The sequence below is a fragment of the Lactuca saligna genome, chromosome 2 (genome assembly GCF_052625555.1).
Source record: "Lactuca saligna cultivar CGN05327 chromosome 2, ASM5262555v1, whole genome shotgun sequence".
NCBI lineage: Eukaryota > Viridiplantae > Streptophyta > Magnoliopsida > Asterales > Asteraceae > Lactuca > Lactuca saligna.
This window is the reverse complement of record NC_136418.1, coordinates 162,342,577-162,361,686: the sequence shown is the minus strand read 5'-3', so window position 1 is coordinate 162,361,686 and position 19,110 is coordinate 162,342,577. Positions and strand designations below refer to the sequence as shown.

Sequence of the window (19,110 nt, the reverse complement as noted above, 5' to 3'; positions counted from 1 at the left end):
TCCACTTAAAATCGTAAAATAAATAAAGAGTAAATATGCAATAAGTTATTATCACTTTCAAGGTATGAACTAAGGCTTGGTCATGTTCATAAACAACCAAGAATTTAGTGTAATTAAAAGAAAATAAATCTTGTACGCACTAAAAAGGGCATCCTTACTTTGGGTAAGTTGTTGGCATTCTCAATATCCATTGGTGAGTCACACAGTTTACTTGAACATGGCCTAAAAATTTATAGGGCCCATAATTTTCAGATTTTCTATAGTACTATTTAGAGGTGAAAAAAGAAATTTAGCGTAACAAGCCACTACATATGTTGAAAGATGAACCCGAAGCAAACAATAATACTAGTGGAATGTAATATAGTTAGGTGGGCTACTATATTGATAAGCTTCAAATTGCTGGGAATTATCTTTATATGTAACTCACAAAAAGAATATAGATTCAAGATAACAATATAGTTTAATCAAAGGTTTTTCCCACATTCAAGAATCAAGAGGTGAGTTCTCAAGAGAACTTTACAAAATTAACTCATACCCTCTATGAACCTAACACAAAAGATTAAACACCTTAGCTATACCCCCAAGCATAAGACTAAAATGCCAGCTCAACTAGTTTCCTTCTTTCTCTCCTGATGTAGACTAACAAGGTTTGGGTTTTATATGTCCTTCTTCCTCCTCTCCTAATGTAGACTAACAAGTCTGTGGGTTTATCATATATAAACATCTACCCATCTGTATAACACAAAACATGCATTCACATTTAGTATTTTATACCTTAACATTTACTTCCAAACATATTATACAAAAACAAAAGTGCCCAACAAATTAAACACAAATAGATCTCCACTTACTGTCAGTTTCATGAGACCCTTCTTGATTTCTTGATTCCATTTTTATGGTGGTTAGTGTATCCCCATGGTTGTTTCCTTATTTAAGATATGGTTTTAATTCACAGCTTCCACAAGAATCCACCTTCATCGTATGTGCCATCAACTCACAACCTCCACTAACTGAATCCTTCATCAACTGTATTTTCCACATTATCATATCATATGTTTATATCCTTTTCTACAACAAACTTGCAATAACTATATCTACAATTAATATTTGTAATTTACCTTCCAATCAATGACCCAAACTTAAACATAAATTGAGAATATGCCACTTTCCCAGAAGTTATCATGCGAGCATAAGGAGCGTTTGTTGGTGCTGAATACAGAAATATAAGTAAGTTATAAAAGTAAAGATAACAACATAGTAATTTTATAGAATAGTTTATAAAGTGTGACATACAAACAAAATTAGAGCCTTTTTCACCCACTGTTATCAAAACTCTCCCATCTTTCACCAAGAATGACAATGCAAACAAGTTCTCCACAGTTTGTGCAAATGAGATTTTGTTTAAAACAATGTTTCCAAGACAAACTTTTTTGTTGGTTTTAAGGATATCAAACATTGTTGCAACAATTTCTCAGTGTTTGTCTTCTCTTTGGCGACTGTATCCTTAATCTGGAGAATGGAAATAATATAAACAACACTTTCATATAAATAAAACCACAATATTGACAATTTGATATTATGATATACAACATACCTCTTTTGGTTTCACATTCACCTTCTTTTCCTTCAGAGATGACCTTGAACGTTTTTGTTTAACTAAAACTCTTGGTGGTTGGGTATCATGATTCATGTGTCCAAGCCTTCAAGGAGAATTTTAAATGCTTTAAAACAAAAGAATCAATACTAGATTAGGAATATATCAAGTTAAAGAACTCACATGCTGCAGGGACCCTGGAAAGTCATGAACAGAGAAGAAGCATGCAAACCAATATCTTTCCAGAGAATCTGGTCACTTTCAGTTATTCTTCTTCTTTTCTTCTTCTTCCCAAATCGATTGATCAAACTTGAAACAAATAGTGATGGAGTTACACTTCCTATGTTATGAACCTTGATGGAAGTCACCAATGTGCTAGCTAGATCTCGAAGTGCTCCTGCATCCGATACTTGCTCTCTTGGTTTATTGACTACAAGAGCCGAAAAGGTATTAGAAAACTCATACGTGTCATACATGATTGCATACTATAGTGTTTAGCTTTTTTCTTTTTGGAAATTTTGTATTAGAAACCAAATTAGTATGATCCAGAATAGCAAAAATCAATCACCACGTTTCTGCAATCTGCAGATTCATTGAAGATAATGCAACTTTTATGTTTGATCGATTTTGTATCTATAGCATTCAAGTATATAATAAATACATAGTACCAAGCAAACCTTAAAGGTGAGTGTAACTTGCAAGATAGGAGACGAAGATGCAGAACATAATACCGATGATCTTGTAAAATTTAAGAGCAACAACGTCATGATCACAAAACAACATAGCCGTGAGTATTACCTAGATGATGCATTCCGTCGAATTCATCTATAATGGAGATGAATTCCTTCGAATTAGCAGCTGCTATCTCATCTCTTCTACCTAAAAATTTACATCGAGAACTAAGAGAGCATATGAATAAACGAAATCAACAAAAATTGTTATTTGTTAAAACTAGGTACACGTTCTTGTAGAATAAACAATGAAAAGTACCACGAATGTAATTCTGAATTGAAAGATATCCGGAATGAAGTTCACTACGCTGGGTATACTTTTGATCGTTGGACTTAGTAGCATTTGCATATTCCCTTTTAGGTCACTTCTTCCGATCATCGTTTATCGGCATTGTTGGTTCTACTGACTGAGTAGCATCTGCATACTCCCTTTTAGGCCGCTTCTTCCGATCATTGTTTATCGGCATTGTTGGTTCTACTAACAGGCAGTTCTTTAGTTGGAATTCAGGGAAACCCTTAACCCTAGAATGGAGAGAGATTTTGAATCAAAAGTTCAAGATTTCAATTGAAGCAGATGAGTCGGCGTGGCCAGTACGATTTCCATTGCGATGACTTGGGCTAGGGGTGTAAGTTCCCGCGTGTTATGTAAAAAATAAATAAATAAAATGAATCGAGTAATCTACATTTTGGTCCCTCTTGTTTGCTCCATTCTGTACTTTTAGTCCAACTTTTGATTTTTTGACATTTCTTAGAAGTACACCTTTGGTCCACGAGGCTAACTCCGTTGTTTATTAGCCATTAAGTTAGACTCAAAAGACCAATATGCCTCTCATTTGTCTTTTCGTTATTTGATCAGTTTCTAAACTACAATGATCAATTTAGTAAATGATGATCATCATCACCACTACCAACAGCACCAATCAACACTATAACCATTATCAACAATCACCATCCATTAGAAACCTAGTTGAGAGAGAGTGGGAGGTAGAGGTGAAGGTGGAGCAGGCGGAGGTGTTGGTCTGTTTTCTAAACTATAAGGACCAATTTAGTAAATGATCGTCACCATCACCACTACCAACAACACCAATCATCACCATAACCATTGTCAATAATCACAATCCATTAGAAACCTAATTGAGTGAGAGTGGGAGGTAAAGGTGAGGTTGGAGCAGGCAGAGGTGTTGGTTTGTTTTCTAAACTAGAAGGACCAATTTAGCAAATGATCATCATCATCACCACTACCAACACCAATCACCACCATAACCGTTGTCAACAATCACCATCCATTAGAAACCTAGTTGATAGAAAGTGGGAGGTAGAGGTAAAGGTGGAGTTGGCGGAGGTGTTGGTATCTTTGGAACCGAAATAACAAGGTCACAAGGATGGCATTGGTGGCTTGATGGGTGTCTCCTTATGGCGACGGTCGACTTACAAATAGTTAATGGTGTAATAGAGGTAGAGAGAGGTGAAAGAATCAAGAGGTAAAGGTATTTAGTTTGGGAGTTTATTTATTATTTATTTATCTATATATATATATATTTTTTTTAATTTTTGATCATTTGTACGACTAGACTTTGTAGTTTAATCAAATGAATTGATTTAATCAAATGAATTGATTTTTTTTTTCTTTCAAATTTATGTATTTTTTTTCCCAATAGCGTTGATTGCTAACTTAAACAGGATATTTTTTAATAAAAATGTTTATTGGTTTATATATAAATAAAATATAGTTTAAATTTTGGTTGAGTTAGTCTTACAAAAAATTGTTTGAGCTTTCTAATGTGATACCAAAACATGAAAAATTAATAAGTTTATAAAAACAAATCTTTCATTATAGATGTACATATCTAAATTTAAAACTAAATGATATATGATAAGTGTATATATTATCTTTATAAAAAAAAATATGAGAAACAATTTTTTTCCTCCTCCACAATTCAGAATGCAACACTCAACATATTTAATAAAACTAATAAATTTTTGTTACATCATCTCAAAATAATAGGAAAATAAATAGAAATAATAAGTACTATAATATTTAATTTTTAGTTTAAATAGCAACCAAACCTTATTTTAAATACATTTGTAAATTTTAATTTGTAATAACTTAAAGAATTAATGTTGATAAAAAAAAAATCTAGAGAAAAACGTCATTATAAATAGACAATAGATAGAAATCAAATTTATTTCAGAGAAATTATCCAAATAGAAAGGCCATGGTTTATCAACTCTCATTAAGTTTGGGACCTATTATTTCTCATCCTTCAAATACCCCCCAAAAAAATTCTTAAGTCGCTTGAAAGATGATTGACCATTACTAATTCATTTTCTCTTCCAAAAAAAAAAATCCTAGTACAATTCACCATGCATATAAGAACATAGATATATTAGATTACAAAGATGGAATGTTCCTACTTTCTAGTGAGCAACAAAAGAAGAACTAAACCACCACTCTACTTACAAATGTCAGATTAAGGAGATCAAATACACTTCCATGCACAGTTACAGTTATGGTGTTTTCTTCACGTCTTTCCTGCCTTTGCATTTGTCAGAACTGATACCTCTGTTCCCTATCTGCGACATCAAAAGTTTTTTAATTCCATGATTCCAGTTACATTTGTAAAATAAACAAAATGAATATGTTATCTGCAATAAGTTATTACCACTTTCAAAGTCTGAGATGCTTTCAAGCTTTGCAATGGCATCAACTAGGGCTTGTTCATGCTCCTAAAACAACCAACAATTTAGTGTAACTAAAAGAAATAAATCCTGTGTGCACAAATAAAATAAAATAAAAAAACCATCCTTACTTTAAGCAACTTTCTGGCATTTTCAATATCCATCGGATCAGCATTGCTTGAGCTAAAAACCCTGTCAACCTGTTAAAAAGTCAGTGGATATGAGTTTTTAGAAGATTTGAGAAGGGGGGGAGGGGTTATAAGGTATATATACCTCTTTAACAAGGGTATCAGTGTGAAGTATTTGAATATCACTCAAAGCCTTCTTTGCAATGCCATTTTGTGATGGAGGTAGCAACTCTTTCTTGGATTGACCTTTCATGATTCCATTCCGTCTTTCAGGACCATCAGTCATTCCATTTCCACCGCGTGCCATGGACTTCTTCATCCCGTGACCCAATCTGCTTCCGCCACCTGTACGAGAAATCCCAACATCTTCTTGTTTCCAGCGAATATCATTAGGCGATATCTAGGAATTCATTGTTTTTTAGTGAAAATCAAACTCATTATTAAGATCCCATGAAGATGGAACTCAATCCTTACCTGTCTGAGATTAACCCATTCCCAAGCTTCATTTGGTGTACCCGCATCATACACCAGAGCATGATTCCCCTGTATGTAAATTGTAAATAATTAAAATTAATCGCATACATTCACTAGTAGATAATAATGTATACCTCAATGGGATTGAAGTCACTTATAACAGCCTCATAGAAGCTATTGTCTTCAGGCCAACGTGTCCAGACTTTCCTCCCAATCAGAGGATCAGAGCTATTTTCAAGACCCTGTTGTTTAGGAGCTTCACCCCTGCCATTGAAACCTGTTGAACCATACTGCATAAAAAATATGGTTTTGTTAAAGCAAATAAGTTATTGGTTTGCTTTAAAACTCAAAAGTTAAAAGTTAAAACTCATCAGCTTACTGATAAAGATGGTTTCTGTTTCTTATACGATGCAGAAGCAGTAGGGCAATTGGGCATTCCAGGTTGAAGGACATTCACTTTCCTCCATTCCCTGTAGATGACAAAAAGTAATCCAGTTTATGAAACTAAATGAAGTTATTTATTTATACATGATGAGTAAATAAATACCTTATCCTCCCAATCAAATCATCAGAGTTAACTCTAGACAGAAGCTTTCTGTGTTCATCATCTGTCACTCTCAATTCTTTCCTAAGTTCTGTTATTAAACTTTCCATCTCCTGTAGAATGATACAATATAAAAGCCTTAAAGTCAGCAAAGAGAAATATGAATATGTGAAGGAAAGTAATCACAAGGCTTGCTTACCCATGAAATAGCATCAGACTGAGCTTTAAAGGCACGAAGAACTGAACAATATGCTTCTTGCTCTATCTGGTGGATCTGTACTTCCATGTCGTTTTGCATTTGGAGAAATGGAGTACTATTAACAATTGCAGTTCTTGTGTTCTCAATAACTGGCCTCTGAGTTCTGAATTTGTTCTGATGTGAAGGAGGGAGGTTATCATCTGTTCCTGCAGTTTTGATAAAAAAGAACTTTATCTTTTATAAAGAATGTGATTCAAAGGAGAGGTAATAAAAGCTAATTTGGCAAAATCAAACCAAAGTCTATCATTTCCTAGAAACTATAAAGGTAATTTGAGTCTGATCGTGTTGATGATTATAGCTCATCTATGATGACTAACATGGTGCTAGTTACTTTACATCTCATGATCCCACAAGCCTTTCAACTATCCAAGAAACCCCTCATGACAAGAGCCCAAACGAAACGCTTTTCAAGCCCTAGGGTTTTCTAACACATGTAGAACAAGTGTGAGATACCAAGAAAGAAATATGTCCATCTTTGAAAACAAAATTAACTCAATCCTCAGTCCTCATTAAAGTTTAAACACTAAAAGATATAAATCAACAAGTCTAAACTTCCATACTTCTAAATCGCGAATGCGAATCATACTTTGCGATTCGAGACTTCACACAGATAAATCACAAGATATACCAATTTAAGGGGAAATGTTTATCAGGTCATCGCATAACATTTTAAAAGGAGGAAAAGGATTTTGCTCTTAGATGAAAATGTATATAATAGCATAATTTGGCGTATGCTTGTATGTGTAATGTACATGAACGATCTACAGAAATAGGACTCACCGCTGCTATCTGAACGCTCGAAGTCCATGGTAGACCGAAAATCTCATGAAGTAATTGGCGCACAGAAGATGACACGATTCTATGAATCGTACCATAAGAAGACACATAAACAGTAAGCGGGCGTTAGATAGGGTTGCTAAAACAAAATTCTGGAGTGTATGTTCAAGAAGTTTATCATACCTTTGGTCCGACGATGAAAATGACGAAATGAATGGTATGAAACTATGAATGGGAGAAGAAGAAACAAAAAAATAAAAAATAAAAAAAGAGCGAGTATGAAGGATAGCGATGGCAGGTACGGTGGATAGCAGTGTCAGTGACCGGCGGTTCTTCGGAGGAGAGAGACCCTTGGGACCTGCGACTGCGAGAGTGAGAGGTGTGGGAAGAGGCGGAGGCAACTGAACGTCATCGTTTTGGAAATGAAGGGGGGGGGGGGGGGGTGTTTGACCCTAAAATTAAATTAGCCGACTGGTTATGTTTCCGGTTTTTCCGAGGAGGCGACCTAATAATGCCGGTATAACGGGAGGTACATCGTTTTTTAGAGTTACGTTGCTGCTCGTTATTATAGCAACGTGAATGCTAAATTTTTCGGTAACCGTCAAAAAAAGATCCGTTGAAAAACGGTCGAAAAATAACTTTTTTTTCAATTTTTACTCATCATATATACATTTTCACTTCATTTTTTACATATCTTCATTAATCACACACAAGGTGTCATGGTTTCGCCATGGCTCCAAGATTTGTATGTGTCGTCAAACTTTATCAAAACGCCTCATTGACTCATATATGTGTATAAAAATAAATAATAGTTGAAAATACGTATAAAAGATGAATTATATACAAAATTATCTTCTTAAGTCACGTTTTACAAACGATGTGACTCGCCAATACTCGGAAAAGTTTGAGGCTTGATATTGCCGCCAAATCACGTCTTACGTTATTTAGAACATTTATTACACACAACACAATATGTATCAAAATCACAACACTCCTCCTCTAAACACAAACACATCACCTCCTCTCGGTTTTGCACAATATGAGGTGTACACAAACATCCTCAACTCTCAAAGCACAACACAACTTCCATTTTCCGGCAACTTTTTCAATCCTGTCTAACCCCCACCAAATTTTCCTACAACAAAGGGAAACCGATCGCGATTGAGCAATCGGAAGAAGAACCTCCAACATGGTGGATTGCGGAGGAAGAATACGCGTTGACGGTATCGTGGTGCAGGACATCAAAAAACTCAACTCAGGGAAACGATATAAAGAAGAGTCATTTTTTGGGAAGCTGTGATCGCCAAATTTCGGACTATTTTGAAAAATGATGAAAACTATCGCAATCACAATATGTTGAGTAGCAAGTTGATTCAAATAAACAGGAAATGCAAAAAGTTCAATTCTATCTACAACAAATTTTCCTCCACAAGCAAAGTGGTGCGACCGATTCTGATGTTTTTAGATAGGCAAGGGACTAATATCATGTTGAGACGAGTCACGTTTTCGAGCACGAAAAGATTTGAGAGTTTGTTAAAGAAGACCATAAATGGAATAAAACAAACACATTTGCGGAGCAACAATCCAAGAGGTATCGTGGCTCGGGTTCGATCGACTTTTCGGACGCACGCATGAACATCGACCTCAAGGCAGACACAGATGAGCTATCGGACAACGTCAACGACATTGAAGAGATCTTCCCGCCTCAACAACCGATAGGGCGCGACAAAGCGATGCGGGCTCAACGACATGCAGAAGAAAGCGAAAGTAGACTTCGAGAGCACGCGGAAATAAAACAAAAATTTGACACCCACAACGAAATCACACTTAAAAGACATGAGTTGCAACGTGAGCATTTGAAGTTCCTTCGTCAAGAAGCCAATGAAGATCGCATGACGAAGGGTTTGGCAATTCTTCAAACTGGCAATGATAATATGTCACCGAGATGGGCAGAAGTACTCCGAAAAATGAAGGCGAAGATCAAACAGAAATATTTAGGTGAATATTAGTGTATTGGTTTTATGTTTTTAAAATTTTAGGAATATCATATGTTTTTTGTCGATGTTTTTTTTTCTTCCTTCGTAATGTCTTTTTTTAAATGGTATGTTTAACTAAGTATTTAATTTAATTATGTTTTGTTGAGAAAAGTAAAGGTTTAGATCAAACTTAAACATTAATCTTTGCTATTGGCAAGGTAGAAATGGTATTATATGTATTTTTGTATGGGTGTGTTTTGTAAAGTGCACGAGGAAAATGGGTTTATACGCGGGTTGTAGTTCGGGTTATGGATATATTCATGAAGTTATGACCCGGGTATATATTCTAGCTAAACCGATCAGTTGATTCATTCTCTCAATATATTTTATGAGTTCACCTACTTTTTTGTCGTTCACTGTAACAGATTAGGGTTTGTTCATAACGTTTCTTTGTTCTTAGATCACATAGATTCTCCAGTTCATATGAGTGTGAGTGGTTTATGTAGTAAGGTTTATTTTGTAATTTGTTGATGTATAAACCATCTGTTTCATGATTAAATGAAATGATGAAGTTGGGAATTGTTGAGTTGATTAGATTTTTAGATGGTATCAGAGCTTAAGGCTTCGTTCTTCTTTGTATAATGCTCAACGAGTTTTGTTCATCACCTGATTGTCAGGTAATTTCTTCTCTTTTTACGTTTCTTGTTTGTTGAATCTACTTGTTTTTTCGATCTAAGTATTCCTCTGAACGCTATCGTTCTTTTAAGGAGACATAAATTGTTAATGTTCGATCTGTTTTTTGGATTGTTCCTGTAAAGTTAAATCGAACATATTACTTGTTTTGTTTTCTTTAGTTCCTGGTACTGCGAATCGTGTTTGTATGATTGTAGGTTTCTCCTGTGGGTCATCATCGGTTTGTAAGAATCTTATCGTCCTGTGGATTGTCATCGGTGAAAACCCTATTCGACTTGAGGATCATTGTCGATAAAAAACCCTAATCGATTAATCTTATTATCAAAAATAACTCTTTAGAGGTAGGATTTTATCACCGATAAACCCTAGTAAGGAACGGATAAGGAGAGTCGATTCCTCTTCTGTTAGCTTTAATCACTGTGAGAACGTTTCTTGTTCCTTTTTGGTATCTCTTTTTTTGATATCTGTTCTGGGAGATCCTGGTGTCTTGTGTACACCAGTTACTTTTCATGTTCATTTTACCTGGTTAATTATTTTTACATGGATAGTTCTTTTGTATTGATTGTCTTGGGCCCCAATATATGTGGTGACCATCTTGACTAAATATTAGTACAAGAAGTGTGGTCTTGTTTAAGTTTATTTGTTTTGTTTTGGCTCTTGGTTTTCTTTCTGTGTGTTCTAAATGGCTGGTGGTTCTAATGATCCACCTAGTGGAAGTGGAAAGGATGATCAAGTTAATTTTGATGATCCTCTTTACATCCATCCTTCTGATAATGCTGTTACATCAATTACTACAATAAAATTATCTGGAAATGAAAACTTTAGACTATGGAGAAGTTCTATTTCTATAGCTCTCAAGGCAAGAAATAAACTAAGGTCTGTAGATGGAACTTTTAAGAAAAATAGACTTGATGAGTCTAAACAGTCTAAATGGGATAGGGCTAATGATGTTGTCTGTTCTTGGCTTCTGTCTTCTATTTCTGATTCCATTTATCAGAGTCAAGCTTATTTAGAAGTTGCAGAAGAAATTTGGGAAAGTCTTTTTGAAACTTATAATAAATATGATGGATCTGTTGTGTTTAATATTCACCAACAAATTAATTCTCATAAACAAAATGGTGTTTCTATGTCTGATTACTTCATTAAGCTTGATTCCTTATGGAAGGAACTTGATGGTCTTACTAGCTTAACTGAGTGTGTTTGTGATGCTTCCATTAAGCTTAAAGATCATTCTAATCTCATGAAACTTATGCAGTTCTTATCTAGTTTAGATGATTCTTACAGTCAAGTTAAGAGTCACATTTTGTTAATGGACCCTTTACCAAATGTGAAAATTGCATTCTCTATTGTGACAAGGGAAGAATCCCTTCAAAGAAATGGATCCTTGTCTTCATTTCAGTCATCTCAGTCTGTGACAAAGTCTCAGTCCACTGCCTTTAACATTAGATTTAATAACAGGTCTAATACTAAAAATAAGGGTCAAACTGTTCAGTGTAAAAATTGTGGTACTAAAGGACATACTATAGAGAAATGTTACAGGTTGATTGGATATCCCAAGGATTTTAAACTAGGAAATGAAAATAATAATCAAAATAATTTTGTGAAAATTTTTTCTGCTAATTCTTCTACTACTTCTGGAAATGGAAGTGCTTCTAATTTTCCTGATTCTAATGGGGATTCTGAGTTTCATCAGCTCACCAAAGATCAATATGTCAAGTTTTTGCAATTGATTGGTGGTAAACATGTTAGTAAAGAGTCTTCTATCAATGCCAATATGGCAAGTACTTGCTTATTTCAAGCTTATAATTCTTCTATTAATTCACCTAAATGGATTGTTGACTCAAGAGCTAATCAACACATGATTGCTTATGAGTCACTTCTTCATGATACTTTGGATGTATCAAAATTAGATTTAGTAGTTAGTCATCCTAATTGCACATCTACTAAAATTAATAAAATTGGTAATCTAAATATGTCTGACTCTTTAACCTTGTTTGATGTATTTGCTCCTGATTTCAATGTGAATTCACTGTCTGTCCATAAGGTTTGTAAATATAGTAATTGTGAAGTTGTGTTTAATGAACATAGTTGTAAAATTCAGGGTTTACAGTCAAAGGTGATGGTGGGGAATGGTAGAGAGTCTGGAGGTCTCTATTACATAAATAGTGCACCTTCAGGTATTACTTCTAGTCTCTCTAAGTCCTCTTCAGTATGTTATGTATCTAAATTAACTTTGCATCATAGGCTTGGTCACCCTTCTGATCAAGCTTTGGGTGTTTTAAAATCCAAACTTAAAATTGGTAATGAAAGTCTTCCCTCATGTGATGTTTGTCATAAAGCTAAACGGACTAGAGAAACTTTTCCTGTTAATCAACACTCTACTTCTAAACTTGGTGAGTTGATTCATCTGGATGTTTGGGGTCCCTATAGGGTGACAACTGTAGAAGGATTCAAATATTTTTTAACTATTGTGGATGATTATACTAGGGCTACATGGGTCTATTTGTTAAGATCAAAAGATGAAGTGCATGATTGTATTGTTGTTTTCTTTAATATTCTTCTTTATTAATTTTGTGTTAAAATTAAATTTGTTAGGTCTGATAATGGGACTAAGTTTTTAAATAATAGGATGAAATGTTTAATTGATTAAAAAGGGATTTTACATCAAACTTCTTGTGTTCATACTCCACAACAAAATGGAGTTGTGGAAAGAAAATTAAGTTGAAATCGCTACCAGATCACTTGGAGTACGCATTCCTTGAAGATGGTCAACAAAAACTTGTAATAATAGCTTCTGACCTCTCCAAATATGAAAAAGAAGAATTAATCCATGTCCTAAAGAAGAGAAAGAGTGCCATTGCATGGAGTCTCACCGATATCAACGGAATAAGCCCCGCTTATTGCTCTCACAAGATCAACCTGGAAGAAGAAGCAAAGCTGGTAGTGTAACACCAAAGAAGATTGAACCCGAACATGCAAGAAATGGTCAAGAAAGAAGTAGTCAAGCTTTTAGATGCGGGAATCATTTATTCTATTTCCGACAGTCCATGGGTTAGTCCTGTTCAAGTGGTGCCCAAGAAAGGCGGGATGACGGTCATAACAAACGAGAAGAACGAGTTTATTCCGACCCAAACGGTAACCGGTTGGTGAGTGTGTATCGATTATCGAAAACTAAACGATGTCACTCGTAAACACCATTTTCCTTTACCTTTTATTGATCAAATGTTTGAAAGATTGTCCGGCCATAGCTACTATTGTTTCTTAGACGGATTTTCGGGTTACTTCCAAATACCCATAGACCCAATTGACCAAGAAAAGACTACTTTCACTTGCCTGATCGGGACTTTTGCCTATCGCCGCATGCCCTTTGGGTTATGCAATGCACCTGCGACATTTCAAGGGTGCATGATGGCCATATTCCATGACATGGTATAAAAATTCATGGAAGTATTTATGGACGATTTTTCTGTTTTTGGATCTTCCTTCCATGATTGTCTTGCTAACCTTGATTTAATGCTTGCAAGATGTGAAAAAACCGATTTAGTCATCAATTGGGAAAAATGTCACTTTATGGTTAAGAAGGGCATAGTCTTGGGCCACAAGGTATCCACAGCGGGGATTGAGGTGGATCGGGCAAAAATAGATACAATTGCTAAATTACCTTCACCAACTAATATAAAGGGCATTAGGAGTTTTTTAGGCCACGCGGGTTTTTACCGCCGTTTCATAAAAGATTTTTCTAAAATAAGTAGACCTCTAACACAATTACTTTTAAAAGACGCACCATTTAATTTCACTAGAGAGTGTCTAGAGGCCTTTGAATTTTTGAAAGAAAAATTAACTAATGCCCCGATCATTATTCCCCCGAATTAGAATATACCTTTTGAAATAATGTGTGATGCGAGTGACTTTGCATTAGGAGTTGTACTTGGCCAAAGGGTTGATAAGCACTTTCAACCCATTTATTATGCAAGCAAGACTTTGAATCCGGACCAAGAAAATTACACCACAACTGAAAAGGAATTACTAGCCGTGGTGTATGCTTTTGACAAATTCCGCCCTTATCTTATTTTATCTAAAACCACTGTTTTTGCTGACCACTCTGCTATTAAGTACTTGTTTGCCAATCAGGATGAAAAACCAAGATTGATACGTTGGGTTCTACTTTTACAAGAATTTGACATTGAAATACGCGATAAAAAGGGAATGGAGAATGTAGCTGCTGACCACTTATCAGGACTAGAAAACCCGCATTTGGAAGCATTGGAAGATGATAAAATTGGAGATGACTTTCCGGACGACTACATTTTGGTGACTAAGGGGGAGGAGTTATGGTTTGCGGATATAGCTAATTGTTTAACTACCAAATATATCCCAAAAGATTTTACCCGCCTACAAAAGAAGAAATTCTTTTCATAAATAAAATACTACTTTTGGGATGAGCCATATCTTTTTCGAAGCTGCGCGGATGAGATCATAAGGAGATGTCTATTTGGGAAGGAAAGCTGAGAAATTTTGGAGCATTGTCATAGCGGGCCCACCGGTGGACATCATGGAGCACATTACACGGCTAAGAAGATATTCGATATTGGGTTTTATTGGCCCACAATATTTAAAGATGCTACCCAATATGTTAAAGAGTGTGATGCATGCCAAAGAGCGGGAAACATATCATCCCGAAACGAGATGCCACAACATAGTATTCAAGTGTGTGAAGTGTTTGATGTGTGCGGGATCGATTTCATGGGACCATTTCCAATGTCAAAAGGGAACAAATATATTTTGGTGGCGGTTGATTATGTATCTAAATGGGCGGAGGCACAAGCTTTACCAACTAATGATGTTAGGGTGGTGGTGCGCTTTCTAAACAAGTTATTCTCAAGAGTTGGAATTCCTAAAGCTCTTATTAGTGACCGGGGAACTCACTTTGCCAATGATCAATTAGAAAAAGTGTTAAGAAAATATAGGGTGACCCATAAATTCTCTACATCTTACCATCCACAAACTAGTGGGCAAACTGAAGTGACGAATAGAGCATTAAAAAGAATTTTGGAGAGATCGGTGGGTAGCAATCGAAAGGAATGGTCGGATAGGTTAGATGATGCACTTTGGGCCTTCTGAACAACTTTCAAAACACCTATTGGTACTACACCATATAGGCTAGTTTATGGGAAGCAATGTCATTTACCGGTAGAAATAGAGCATAAAGCTTTTTGGGCTTTAAAAATGTGCAATTTTGATGTAGCTGAACTTAGAACCAACCGATTGATGCAATTGAATGCTCTTGAAGAACCTAGGAATGAGGCTTCCACTAGCTCCTTGATTTACAAAGAAAAAACAAAGAATTGGCATGACAAAAGAATCAAGGGTAATAAGGACTTTCACGAAGAGCAAAAAGTGTTGCTTTTTAATTCAAGGCTCAAACTCTTTTCGGGCAAGCTCAAGTCGCGATGGGATGGTCCATTTATAGTAAAGAAAGTTTTGCCACATGGAGCTATCGAGTTACTATCAAAAGAAGGCACTCCTTTCAAGGTTAATAGACATCGGGTGAAAAAATATGAAGAAGGAATCCCGAGGAATGAAGAACTTGAAGAAGGGCTGCTGCTGGAAGGCATGGCGGAAACGTAGAGCGGGAAGGAGTCCAGCTAACGACTCCTTAAAAAGAAGCGCTTCTGGGAGGCAACCCAAGTTTAGAGTTTGCATTTCTTTTCCCTTTATTGTTTCTTTTTGTTTTTCACTTTTAAGATTTGTTTTTTTTAATCTTCTTCTGAAATTATGCTCGATATGATTACTTGAGGGCAATCAATGCTCGAAGTGTGCGGTGGTGGCTTAAAAAAACCGAGTTTTTTTTTTTTTTTTTTTTCCAAACTGAATGATCTACTCGCCGAGTTCATACATTACTCGGCGAGTACTTTTTGAAATCCACGAAAAATCGCGAACTCGCATATCAACTCGGAAAGTAGGTGTCCATACTCGACGAGTTCACATTTTTAATTGAATTTTTTTACAATCTGTAAATAAGAGTTTCTTTTTACCCCAATCATTTTGATCATTCGCCTCCCAAGTATACTCGCCGAGCACTGTGTTTTCTCTCAAGCAAATCCTTTGAAATCTTGTTGAATCTTCATTTACAAAGCAAAAGGTAAGATTTTTCCTTCGAATTCTTGCTAAAGGTACCAGCTTTAACAGTTTTGAGTATTTATCTTGCTAAAATTCAGATTTGGAGGATTACTCCAATTCTAGGGTTTTGATTTTAGGATAAATTAGGAGGATATGGACAAAATTTCTTTTGAATTTATGCTTAAGGGACTTAGAACATCAAACCCCATAGCAAACATCTGTGTTTTGTTGACCCAATATGGACCGAGAAGGGAACTGCTATCGCAATTCATACTACTTGTCGAGTAGTTCATGAACTCGGTGAGTTCATGCTTTGTTGAATCTGTTACAGTGAGTTTTAATTATCTGGGTTTTTGTTTGTTGTTTTCTTGATGTTGTTTTGTAGAAATCATGTTTAGAAGAGGCCAGAGCTCTAGAGGAGGAAGTTATGGAGACATTCCATGGCTTTCTTTCCCACAAATCACTTCAAGGTCTTCGCAAGCTCGGGCGAAAAACAGATTGGAGGCGCTGAAACAGAAAGAGATTTACCTCCCCAATGCAATTAGTTAGGATTGGCTGAGTCAAACCGGGTTGGAAGAGGAGTTAACCCCCTATTTAGTGAAATCTTTTGAAGTGGATGGAGCAACAATAATTTGTGATGGGTGGATGCAGCTTTTCAAAATACAAGAACCCGTATTCACAGAATTGTGTTGGGAATTCTTTGCTACTATCTCATTTCGGGGTGGTAGTGAATATTATAACCCAAACATTATCACTTTTTGCCTTCGAGGGGAGCTGCGCCAGTGCAGCATAGCAGAACTTTCCTGGAGGGTAGGTCTCTATGACCAAAATGTTATTATGTCGTGGGATTTTGAAACATCTTTAGAGAAATGTCATAAGGATCTTCCCGAGGAAGTCGTTGCCTCCACTTGGTGGAACAGTATTGTAAACCGGGTTTATAATCCCTCTTCTGCTCAGGAAGACCATATCCGTTCTCCGATCCATCGTCTCATCCACCGCCTCATTGCTAATACCATAAACATGAGGAAGGACGATGACAAAGTTCCTACTCTCGACATTTTCTACTTGTGGAGCATCATCACCCCGGACGTTTTTTGCAACTTGCCTTATTGTTTGGCAAAATATCTTGTGGATAGAGCAGTAAAGGAGAAGATTACCTCCAAAATTAATAGGGGTATGTTTGTAACAAGATTTGCAAGGTCATATGGGATTTTGGATATGCAAGAGGCAAGGGCTTTAACCATGATTTCTCCTCCTTCATTTAGCATTACAGTATTCCGGAGGGCGAGGATTGTGGAAAAGTTTGGGGATTCATTTGCAATCCCGGTGGAAGACAAGGTGATTGTTCCCGAGGAACCATGAAGAAGAGTTCGGTATAAGAGGGAATGGGCCCGAGAAGACCCACCGGTTATCCCGGTGGAAGACGAGAATGAGGGGTGGAATAACGTGGAATATAGGGGGTATTTGGATGATATTGGCCGAGGCATTAACTATAATAACGAGTCATTCACCTATCTCTTTCAACAAATGAACATTGCTCCACGGCCCGGGCTCGGATATCCGTACATTATGAGTTGGGAGGAGCGTATGCAAAGGAGGAACAACCAAGCGAGTGGAAGTGGAGCAGGAGGAGAAGACATGGAAGAAGAAGCTTGAAATTTGTTTTTATTTGGATGTTTTTTTATTTATTTATTTAGTTTGTTTTGTGCTTGAACTTTGATGTACTCGAATCTTAATTAGGATTTTGTTCATTTTCTTTCACTTGTGGTTGCTTTGTTTTTCAGGTTTGAAGACTGGGGTGTATTTAGGAGTCTCATTGGTCAAGGCTAAAGTGAGGGATGGTGTAGATAAGAATGTCAATTGTTACATTTAAGGTTGAGTCCGTTAGGAATGAGTGTGACAAAATACATTATTATTGAAGAAAATAAAAGAAGAGTCACTGAAGTGTCCTGTTTCAGCACTTCAGCCAAGGATAAACAACAGAAAAATTAATTTTTCGACTCAGCTACAACTCACCGAGTGCACCTACGGTACTCGCCGAGTTCGTGTGCAATTCCTTGACTTTCTGCTAGGGGCTGGTCTACTCGCTGAGTTCACGTTTGACTCGCCGGGTCCCTTAATGCTTCACGATCAAGATCTGTTTTGGGCACATTCACTGCAGCCTTTATTCATACTTTCGTAAAGATTCATTCCTAGAAGGTTTATGAGAAGCTTTGTCCTAAAAAATTAGAGCTATTTAGATGTTTACCACATGCGACATGATACCCAAGGCATGGATGACATGTTTCCATATCTAAAGACATTTAAAGTTGGAGTTTTACATGAAGAATATCAACCTCGCGACTATTATCCCAGGGGAGTTTGTTCCAATTCCTTCTTTAGTCTTGTGTTTTTCTTTTTCATACATAACATGCAATGGGGACATTACATAAATTAAGTGTGGGGTAGGGGGTTGGTTACATTTTAGTCAATTTAGAATCCTAATCCTAATTTAGGCTTGATTTTTTTTCAAAATCTTGCATAAAACATTGCTTAGGACTTAACTTAGAAAACTATGGTACAAGTAATTAGGATTCCATGCTAGAATTATGTTGATGATTGCATGAAGACCCAAATGTTTAGTTGAGCCATATACATTCTAGTTCATTTGTGGCCTCCTTATTCTAGTGAAATCATGAGACAAAAACACGACATTGCTTAGTTTGAGGGATGCAATATGTTTAGCATCGTATACCAGAAATGTATCCAGGAAAATTTTGTTTTCAACCAATAAGGGTTGAAGTTGAGCGCCCATGCTTAAGCATGTAGGTTTTGAGTGAAAAAAGTGAGTTACATGTTAAAAAAAAAAGAAAGAGAGAATTACAAGATAAAAGTTTGAAGAATTTTTGGAGCATCGAAGTCAAAGTATGAAGATCAAAGATAAAAAAAAATTCTAAAGAAATTCAAAAGTTGAAGATACCCAAAAATCGAAGATCAAATTTTCAAAGAAGTGAAGATTCCAAAGAACTCCATAGTGGTATCATAAATTGTAATTTTCTAGATTATGTATGCTTGGGTTGCTCAACCAAAAATATCTTGAGGTTAGGAAGTTTTCTTCGGGTGGATTCGGAGGGATGCAAAAAATAAGCAGTGTTC

At 36.1% G+C, this 19,110-nt stretch overlaps 2 protein-coding genes and 1 pseudogene across 2 annotated transcripts; 1 reads left to right on the top strand and 2 right to left on the bottom strand.

Annotated features, from left to right (window-relative positions):
• Positions 1-1,022: 1,022 nt before the first annotated feature.
• LOC145030318 (non-structural maintenance of chromosomes element 4 homolog B-like) lies at positions 1,023-2,792 on the bottom strand (annotated as a pseudogene).
• Positions 2,793-4,632: 1,840 nt separating this feature from the next.
• Positions 4,633-7,625, bottom strand: LOC145032468 (protein EMSY-LIKE 3-like). The gene is made up of 11 exons (XM_078981286.1): positions 7,370-7,625; positions 7,190-7,268; positions 6,350-6,555; positions 6,154-6,263; positions 5,986-6,076; positions 5,741-5,896; positions 5,607-5,675; positions 5,278-5,532; positions 5,136-5,204; positions 4,989-5,052; positions 4,633-4,899 (listed from the first exon to the last, which is right to left on the bottom strand). The coding sequence occupies exons 2-11, from the start codon at positions 7,215-7,217 to the stop codon at positions 4,874-4,876; spliced, it is 1,074 nt and encodes a 357-aa protein (XP_078837412.1). The 5' UTR covers positions 7,218-7,268; positions 7,370-7,625; the 3' UTR covers positions 4,633-4,873.
• A 2,912-nt stretch (positions 7,626-10,537) lies between these two features.
• LOC145030317 (uncharacterized) lies at positions 10,538-12,804 on the top strand. The gene is made up of 4 exons (XM_078978705.1): positions 10,538-11,899; positions 11,957-12,248; positions 12,343-12,352; positions 12,510-12,804. The coding sequence occupies exons 1-4, from the start codon at positions 10,538-10,540 to the stop codon at positions 12,802-12,804; spliced, it is 1,959 nt and encodes a 652-aa protein (XP_078834831.1).
• The last annotated feature ends 6,306 nt before the right edge of the window (positions 12,805-19,110 follow it).

Excerpts from the sequence above, each read along its gene's own strand:
- LOC145032468 (XM_078981286.1), bottom strand. The coding sequence starts at position 7,217 with ATGGACTTCGAGCGTTCAGATAGCAGCG. Across the intron at positions 5,533-5,606 it reads AATGGGTTAATCTCAGACAG|ATATCGCCTAATGATATTCG; the intron begins GTAAGGATTGAG and ends ATGAATTCCTAG. Across the intron at positions 5,053-5,135 it reads ATGCCAGAAAGTTGCTTAAA|GAGCATGAACAAGCCCTAGT; the intron begins GTAAGGATGGTT and ends TGGTTGTTTTAG.
- LOC145030317 (XM_078978705.1), top strand. The coding sequence starts at position 10,538 with ATGGCTGGTGGTTCTAATGATCCACCTAGTGGAAGTGGAAAGGATGAT. Across the intron at positions 11,900-11,956 it reads ATTCACTGTCTGTCCATAAG|GGTTTACAGTCAAAGGTGAT; the intron begins GTTTGTAAATAT and ends TGTAAAATTCAG.